General features: G+C 47.6%; 1 protein-coding gene across 1 annotated transcript; it reads left to right on the top strand.

The window, feature by feature from the left end:
- The first annotated feature begins 836 nt into the window (after positions 1-836).
- TCF21 (transcription factor 21) lies at positions 837-5,176 on the top strand. The gene is made up of 2 exons (XM_006037634.3): positions 837-1,823; positions 4,447-5,176. Exons 1-2 carry the CDS (start codon positions 1,374-1,376, stop codon positions 4,534-4,536), a joined length of 540 nt encoding a protein of 179 aa, XP_006037696.1. The 5' UTR covers positions 837-1,373; the 3' UTR covers positions 4,537-5,176.
- Positions 5,177-9,148: the final 3,972 nt, after the last annotated feature.

Below are 9,148 nucleotides of genomic sequence, written 5' to 3' on the forward strand. Positions count from 1 at the left end.
GTGAATGAAAGACACGGCATGCTCTTTACAAGAAATATATGTAATTAAATGGATGTTTTATTTCAAAGCAGTTTACTATGCCATTCTTGTAATACTGGTAAAACGATTATTCTGCCTACATACAACTGCATGTTTATTTCAGTGTTGTTAAAAGCAGTCTGACCTGAATACAGAAAGCTTTGCCTGTCTATAGGAAGAATGCCACAGAGCTTTGCAGGGTGGGTTGCCTTAAGATGCACCCTAGAAATCACTACAGAGCATCTTCACAGATGGCATTTTTACAGACACTCTCTTTTCTACCTTGAATCACTCCCACTGTAGTGTCTCCTCTACTTACCTTTGGTGTTTTTGCCTCTTTTGCTTTTTTTTTTCCTCCCTCCTTTCCCTGCTTTACCTTTTGTCTTTCAAATTTCTACCTACATACATTCTCACTGACATCCTGCCACACTTTTGGCTTCTCATTCCTTGGAGTCTCAGAACAGCAGAGACTCCCTGTGCCTGAAGAAGGGTGATTGTGCCTGAAAGCTTGCTAAAATCTTTTCTTTTTTTCCCCCAACTACTCAGTTGATCTAAGAAAAAATATCACATCTATTCAAAGAACCTTGCCTACAGGGCATCTAGGAATTAGGGACGCACTACAGTCCTGCCCCCTGTAGTATAAAACATATATTTTTTTGATACAGGGAAACTCAAACACTGTGAGCTTACAGAGACTTGCCACAGGTCACACAGGGAGCCTGGAAAGGCTCAGATCGCCTGGCTCCAAGCTCTGTGCTTCCAGGCCAGGACCATGCTACTGAGTATCAGAGCTCTCTTCCTGGAAGCAGTAGTAGCCAGGCAGGATACAGTCTCAGATCATCATCCACAGACTTCTTTCAGATGAGGCTACCGGACAGAGGCTGGAAGGGACCCTCTGGACATGAGTTGCCTGGGTGGCGCCGCTCCTGCCCCATCCTGCTTCCTGCAGGTGTCTGTGACAAGGGTAACACTAGACTCCTGGGTCCTGGAGGAGGCAAGGGGAGGGGTGGGGGGTGTCTCGGGCAGCTGGTGGATCCCCGATGTGGAGATCGCAGAGACCTCACTCTCCCCTCCCCTCCTGCTTCCCGACCAGAAGAGCCTGGAGCCTGTGGATGTGGTGAGCAGCCAGCAGCAGTGGGCCGGGCAGGGCTCCTCCCCTGGGCTGCTGCAAGACCCGCCTCTCTATTCCCCAGATAAATTACTAGTGTCCTCATCAAATTCCTCGGCTTTCTCTCTCTCTCTTCCCCTGCCTCCCTCCCGGGCCAGGAGGGGGTGGGCGGGGATCCTCTCTGAACTGCCCCAGGGCTTGGGGGGGCGCCTGCAAGCAGCTCCGGGTCTCCCCCCCACCCCCCACCATGTCCACGGGCTCCCTGAGCGATGGGGAGGACCTGCAGGAGGGGGAGATGCTGGACTGCGACGGCCTGAAAATGGATTCTAGCAAAGAGTTTGGGGCGTCCACCGAGAGCAACGAGGAGGGCTCCACGTGCGAGCACGGCTCCCCCCCCAAGGGCCGGGGGGCGGCGGGCAAGAGGAAAAAGGCTCCCCCGAAGAAGAGCCCGCTGCACGGGGTGAGCCAGGAGGGCAAGCAGGTCCAGAGGAACGCGGCCAACGCCAGGGAGCGGGCCAGGATGCGCGTGCTCAGCAAGGCTTTCTCCAGGCTGAAGACCACCCTGCCCTGGGTGCCCCCGGACACCAAGCTCTCCAAGCTGGACACCTTGAGGCTGGCCTCCAGCTACATCGCGCACCTGCGGCAGATCCTGGCCAACGACAAGTACGAGAACGGGTACATCCACCCCGTCAACCTGGTGAGTGGCATCCCGGCCGCGGGGAGAGGCTCCGGCATCTTCCGCAGGGGCTGCTCCAGCCTGCGGCCGGGCAGGGGGCAGGCGGCACCAGGCGCCTTCACCACGCACTCATTCAAACCAAGGCAGCTTCAGCTCTTGGAGGTCTGGCCACAGTGTCGGGCTGCGGGAGACCTCAAGCAGAGCATGGCATGCCTTTGGCACGGGCACACGCGCACCCACACCCCGTGCACGCCCATAATGTCGTGGTGAAATGTGTAGCCCAGCACCCGGCCCGGGGGCTGCCCCGGGGGGTCGCTGCTTCCAGGCGGGTCCCTAGTCCAGGGCACCAAGCTCCTGGACTCTGCTATGAAAGAGCACATGCAACAAAACTCTGTCCTCGAGACTGCTGCTACTAATACTTATTACTGTTGTTGTTATTATTTCCTGAACTCTTTGCTATGAAGGAGCACATGCAACAAAACTCTGTCTTCAAGACTAATAATTATTATCATTACTGTTGTTGTCATCATTTCCTGGACTCTTTGCTATGAAAGATCACATGCAACAAAATTCTGTCTTTGAGACCAAAATAATAATAATGATAATAATAATAATTTCCTGGACCCTTTGCTATGAAAGATCACATGCAACAAAACTCTGTCTTTGAGACCAAAATAATAATAATGATAATAATAATAATTTCCTGGACCCTTTGCTATGAAAGATCACATGCAACAAAACTCTGTCTTTGAGACTACTACTACTACTAATAATAATAATAATTTCCTGAACTCTTTGCTGTGAAGGAGCACATTGCAACAAAACTCTGTCTTTGAGACCAAAATAATAATAATATTAATAATAATAGTAGTAGTAATAACAATAGTAATAATAATAGTAGTAGTAGTAGTATAATTATAATAGTAATAATAGTACTAGTAATAATAACAGTACTAGTAGTAATAAATCTACTACTACCCTAAGTATATTAGGGGATATTAGGGATTTATATGATATAATTTATATGATATTTCTAATCCTATGAGTTATTATTATACATAATAATAATAAAAAAGCCAACCCATGGGTTTCCATTTTCCAAGATGTATGATGTTCACACCATCACAGAAAGTTAGGGTTGGAAGGGACCTCAGGAGGTCATCTAATCCAACCCCCTGCTCAAAGCAGGATCATGTTGTCCAGCCACATCATCCCAGCCAAGGCTTTGTCTAGCCAGGGCTTAAAGACCTCCAAGGATGGAGAGTCCTTGATACATGTTTCTGTATCAAGGTATATTTGAAATAGGGGAGGGGGGTGGTGGACTTTGAATCTTAAACATCACAGGGAAGTAGGGCTAGAAGGGACCTCCAGAGGTCATCTAGTCCAGCCTCCTGCTTAAATCAGGATCATCCCTGTCCAAACCATTTCCTACAGATCTCACCTATTAGCAAAACTAGGAATTACCTAAATTAAGCACAGATTTAAAAGACGTGGTCGGTGGGGGGCGGGTTTACATAATGGTGTAGAAAGAGTTAGAAACACCGACGTCTCTCTCAGATCTAAGGGCGGGCACGCTTCACTATCATCGCAGATCTCCAAGGGGTGGCCACTGTGTTGGGGTATTCTCAGGGCAGGCAGGTCGATCCATCCGAGGTCACTGTCGCACCTACCTCTTTGTGGGCGTGAGGGGATCCTGATTTAATCGCAGGGGCAAACAGTTGTGATCCAGTAAGTGTTGTGGTGGCTAACACAGAGAAGGTGGTTAGCCTAATTGGAAGCCATTAGGGTTCTTGCTGATCCCTCTCTTTATTAACAGAGATTGAGAGATGCTCAACAGCAGTTCCTTAGTTCTCAGCCCGATCCAAAACAATAAGGAAGACACCAAATAAATCCATTTTTTTTCTTTAAAAAAGTGGTTCAATTACATCTGTTTAAAAAAAAAATTAAAATGTGAGGATATGTTTGAACCCGGCATTTTATAGCGGGGATTTCAATGGCATTCTTTTTCTTGAAGTGTCTTCCCGGAGCCTCATGCTCCGTGGGGGTGAAGGGGGTAGTAGTAACGGGGTGGCTGTCCTGGAGGAGATCAGGATCAAGATCTCCTCCAGGACAGCCACCCCTAGTTACCTCTCCCCGGGAGGAGATCCTGATCTCTCTGGGAATACGTCTCTTGTGGCTGGACACCGCAGGCCGCTGTGCCCGTGGTCGGGGCCAGGCCGGGGACACCCCGCCGCCCCCTCGCTATTGCGGGGCAAAGCCTGAGCCCCCCGGCCCGGCGAGGTCTGCGGGGGCGCCCAGCGGGGGTGCAGGAGGGCAGGAGCCGGCTTGCGATCAGTATGGTCGGGCTGCAGCTCTCGGCCAGAGGGCAATTGGTTTTCCTTCTCAAAGCAGAGGGGCAGCCCCTGGGACCCCCCCTCCGCAAAAATCCAGGAGACTGCCTGGGGTCTGTCTCCAACTGTTAACAATGCCAGAGGTTTCATTTCCAACAGAAATGCTGGGAGGAATAAAAGCCCCAGCGATCCCTCCCATGCAGGCAGACGGGAATGAATGCCCACGGGATACAGCCCTGAGGAGCCCCGCCGGGGTGCCCTATCTCAGCCCCTTCGTACTGCTGGGCGGGGGGTGGTGTCTTCCCTGGCTGCAGACTTGGCCCTTTATGGTGGCAGGCAAACCGGAGAGTGAGCTGAAAGAAGTGGTGAACACAAATCGCTTGTGCGGACCTACAGCATCCTGACCACCCGCCAGCAGAGGAGCCAGCCTTCAATGCGCGTGCTGGGGGCGGAGGGGGGCCAGCAGGAGAAAGGTGGGGACCACCCCCACCCCACCCAGGGACACCGCCAAGCGACCCGAAGAGCCGAGCGCATCGCCCCGAGGGGACCAAATGTACCTTAGCAAAGACTCCACCCCAAAGACTCCCCCGCCCCCGGTATATTTAACTTTATTAACGTCTGTACAGTCGATCGTCCTGCAACGCAGCCTTGCTGGTTCGAGTGCCAGCGTTGTGTGCGAGATCCCTCCGTCCACCCCCCAGCCTGCCCGCCTGTCTCTTCTTTTGTACGATACTTGTGACATATGTAGATGCCTAGAATACTGGACTTTGATAGTCGCAGCTCTAAATACGCGGTAAAGATATATGGATATATTTTCTTCAGCCAGGTCTTGCTATATTTCTGTGAATAAAACCTTCCTTTCTATATGAAAAACACAAACCCCCCCCCACCAGCCGTGTCGTTTTCGTTTCCACCTCCCAGCGCTTTGCGGAAGGGCCCGGCTCTCCCGAAAGGCACCGCTTTTATGTGGGCTGAGGCGTCAGGCAACAAAACTCTTTGACCCCAGGTTAGATGAGGTGTTTATTTTCCTAATTAAAACGATTTAGACCATATCCTTTTGGGGGGAGGAACGGGAGGGGGTTGGGGAAAAAATGAATAACGGTGACCTGTCAGTTTGCAGCTCTTTATCACCATAATAATAATAATACTAATCATCATTACTGTTGTTGCTGATGTTGTTATTATCATCATTATCGTGATCGTGAATGTCATCGTTATGAACTATGATCCCTGATCGCTTTCATCATCGCTTCTCGGCCTCTTGAAGGCTCAGATCAAGTATTATTATTATTATTATTATTATTACTACAAATCTGGAAAACAACCCGCATCCCAAGCAGACTGGCTAACCCCCAATGGGGCGGGGCGGAGCCCAGCAGCCCCTTCCTGCAGCCTGAAACTGACCCGCTCGCAGACACACGTGCAGCTGAGCCGGCGCCGCACCCCGCAGCCGGGATGAGCCCCGCGCGTCCACGCTGGGACTAACCGCAGGTTTCTATCCAGGTTTCGGCCAGGAAAACCCGAGATCTGGTCATGCCAGAGGAGGTCTGTTCCCTGGCTAGGCTAAGCGTGGGGGAGAGAGTGTTACTTATTGATGAAGTGCAATGAGATGAAGGACCCCCCTCACCCCCCAGCCTTTTAGCTGCGGATCCCGGCGCCCCGCGGGTGTAATTTAAACACGGTGCTCTCGAGTGATCAGTTCGCCTAGGGGAGATTAGGGCGAGATAAACAGAGCGCGCCGGGCTCTTTCCCCCCGCGCCGGCCGAGTCCGCGGGCAGCTGATGCGCCAGATCCCACCGAGCTGTTTAATGTTTCAGGGTTATGACCGCACTGTTTACACGATGTCCTCGGTAATTTATACTGTTATTATTAGCGGAGGGGCTTTAAATTTCCGCTTCACTTGCTCCTTCGAGGTCTGCCTTGTTTGCACTTCAGGTTCGATACCTGGCGATTCCCTTTTGCTCCGCGAAAATAGACACCAGCGGATTTAGGAGCGCTGCCTCGCGGCTCCGGACTGGACGCACAAGAAGCTCGGGCAGGCACCCGCACCGCACAGGGGCGTGGAAACCGTCGGGATCTGCTCTGGGGCGCTGAGAGGACAAGGCAAGACCCCTGCTTTGCAGAGTAGGGGCCGGGGGTGCTCAGCTCCAGCCCTGGAGACAGCAAGTAAGTGTGACCACGGGCCCGACCGCTTAAACTGGGATGCTTGAAGTTATGCACGTGCCTTCATGCTTAGGCCCTGATCCTGCAAACACTTACACACCGGAGGCAGACTGTGTTTGGAGTGGTCCCAGGGACACCTAAGAGGCCATTTAGGGTTTTAAAGGTAGCTGAAAGCCTTAGCAGGCTGGGGTCCTTGGATACCCACTTTCATTAACAGCTGCCAGCCCAGGAAGATGTGGGTGCTTAGCACCTTCGGAAAACAGATGACTTAATTTAAGAGCCTAAATATGGCTTTTCATGCCATATGCTGGTAGCCCTGAACCCTTGTAGTCAAAGGCAAAATCACACTGACTTCTGTCGTGTAAAAATCAGGCCTCTACCACCAAACATTTTGGCCTGGGTAAATACATGGATGCATTTCGTAGTCAGCGGGGGTTTTGGTCAAGCAAGTTCCGCAGAATTCAGGACCAAGTCCACTGTTCTTCTTTTATATCTTCCAGCCTTGCATGCTGTATTATTATTTTCTTGTGATTCGTTAGTGTTTCTTTTTTTTTTTACATTCCACTGCACTGTTACTTCCTGCATTTTATTTTTGATCTCTCAACCCTGGGTGTAATCTGGAGTCTTTTCTTCAAGCAAAATCTCTTTGAAACAAGGGAGGTTGGATCCAGCTCCATATTCCATAGCAAAGGTGAGAAATCAAATAGGAACAAGAGGGTCACAGACCCTTTCTTATTAGGTGAAGGACACAGAATAATAGCTTATCTGCTGCACTTTCCAGTGTGTTACTGATATTACTTCTCTTAATTCCCTCTCCTTTACATTTTCTTTAGATACGCAAATTATTTTTGTCCTTCAGGTAACCCAAATCTGTTTAAAAGTGTGATATATTTAATGTGACTGACTACAAATGGACAAAGGCACAATGAAAGAAAAAACACATTTCTATACCTATGATCCAAAAAAGAAAAAGTGTTGTTGTAATGATTTTAATAGCATTCATATTCAATTCACTTTCTTCACATACTTAGGAACGTTTGCAAAATTTGAAACAAGCACCCATAACTGGCATAAATTAACATCACCCCATTTCTTATGTTCTAATATTTATTGACTTGAGTACATGCCCATTTAGATCAGCTGAAAAGGCGATCTGGAATATTTTCTCATAGTGCTATAAGTAAAACTAGTAAATATCTGTGTATCAGACAGCACATCTAAGATTCCCACTGAAGAACTTTGCCATATAAAAAATGCTCAATTAGTGGCCTGCTCTTATTTCTACAGTCAATAGGTTTTTTGCCATTTGTTCCAGGTCCTATGGCTTAAACTATAGTTATGGGTTATAATGGAGGATATCATGGGGAGGTTTGGTTTGGTTTTGTATTTTGATTACCAAATTTGAAAAAGAAGCAGCATATTATCAACTTTTATAATCCTGAAGTAGGTCAGTATTAACTGCTGCTTGCCCAAGACCTGAAACGAGATACTGTTTTCCTTTTTAACACATTGAAGTCAGTGGGAATTTTGGGTGAACAAAGAGGGCAGAATTCAGGCATAAGTTTTTTATGGTAACACGTTGTACTTCCTAATCACCCTCTTTCTCAATAATTACTAAATTCATTCAATATATCTCCTTGCCTTTTTTATCCAGCAGATGTAGTTGCTTAGAGGCTGGAATTTCCAAGAAGGTTTGATGCTTAAAATGTAGCAAGGAAAGGAAATCAGGAGAAATACAACAACCTGTCACAGAAATAAGAGAGATGCAATTGCAACCTTGCCTAAACCCAAATTAAAGGAAAGGCAGACGCAAAAGATTCACGTGCAAACAATAGTTTCAAGGAGCGAGAATCTTCAGTCTTCCTCTTGGATAGTACTTTATTCTGCCAGTCATTAAGGCTACCTATGAATAAAGTCATCCATATGTTGCCAAGAGAGAGCAACTGTGTAACAAGCATAAAGGCAAATGTTAACTTTATTTATTGGACAAAAAAGTCAAATGTTTCTCTTTACCTGTACTTTTAAGGCAAAGGTTATGGTTTTCAAAGGTATTTAAGTGCTTTAGGAACCTAACACGTTTACATATTTAACAAAATGTTTACCCCTAGTCACAACAACCAGTCAAGCACTCATTTCTAAAATATCTAAACCTGGATACCTGATACATTTCTAAAATGGGGTGAGATTTTTAAGGCTAATTGTTTTGTAATTCAGCAATGTATTTCTGAGTCAGCTGAAACAATTCAGGGATTTGTGTCAAATTCTTTGAATTGTTTTGGCTGAAAAAAGGTTAAGAAATATTCATTTTAGACATTTTTTAAACAAAGGATTTTCTTGTTTACAGGTTTTTTAAATGACATTTTCTTTTTAAATTTCTTGCTTTCATTTTCTTTTAAAAAAGGAGTAGGGGCAGGGGAGAGCCCCACAATAAAATGGTTAGTTCAAATTATTTCCAGTGTGCTTTTTTCGGGAGGGAAAGTGATTCTCCCCTATTATTCACTTCAGTCAGTGAACTGCAAAAAATATGCTATATACATTGTTCTGCTCACCATCCATTCAGCAGGGCAGGGCTATCCTGATGATGCAGAGAAGATTGTGCAACAAATGTTGTTTGTCTGCAGCCCCTTGTGGAGTATAAGTCTTAGGCCGGACCTATGCTACTCTTTTTGTGTGACGGAAATCTCCTGGCCTGTACGATACCAGTGGTATAGTTGCCTGCACAGGAGGGACAGGAAAAACTACAAATTGTGGCTGGTTGACTTCCCCTACAAGATATAGGAAGGTAAGCAAATGGATTATAGCTGCACATGGTCTGTTACCTCAGGTACAGCCTGGATTAAGGTCTCTGGGGAG

The sequence above is a fragment of the Alligator sinensis genome, unplaced genomic scaffold (genome assembly GCF_000455745.1).
Source record: "Alligator sinensis unplaced genomic scaffold, ASM45574v1 scaffold1172_1, whole genome shotgun sequence".
Lineage (NCBI taxonomy): Eukaryota > Metazoa > Chordata > Crocodylia > Alligatoridae > Alligator > Alligator sinensis.

Excerpts from the sequence above, each read along its gene's own strand:
- TCF21 (XM_006037634.3), top strand. The coding sequence starts at position 1,374 with ATGTCCACGGGCTCCCTGAGCGATGGGGAGGACCTGCAGGAGGGGGAG. Across the intron at positions 1,824-4,446 it reads ACATCCACCCCGTCAACCTG|ACTTGGCCCTTTATGGTGGC; the intron begins GTGAGTGGCATC and ends CCCTGGCTGCAG.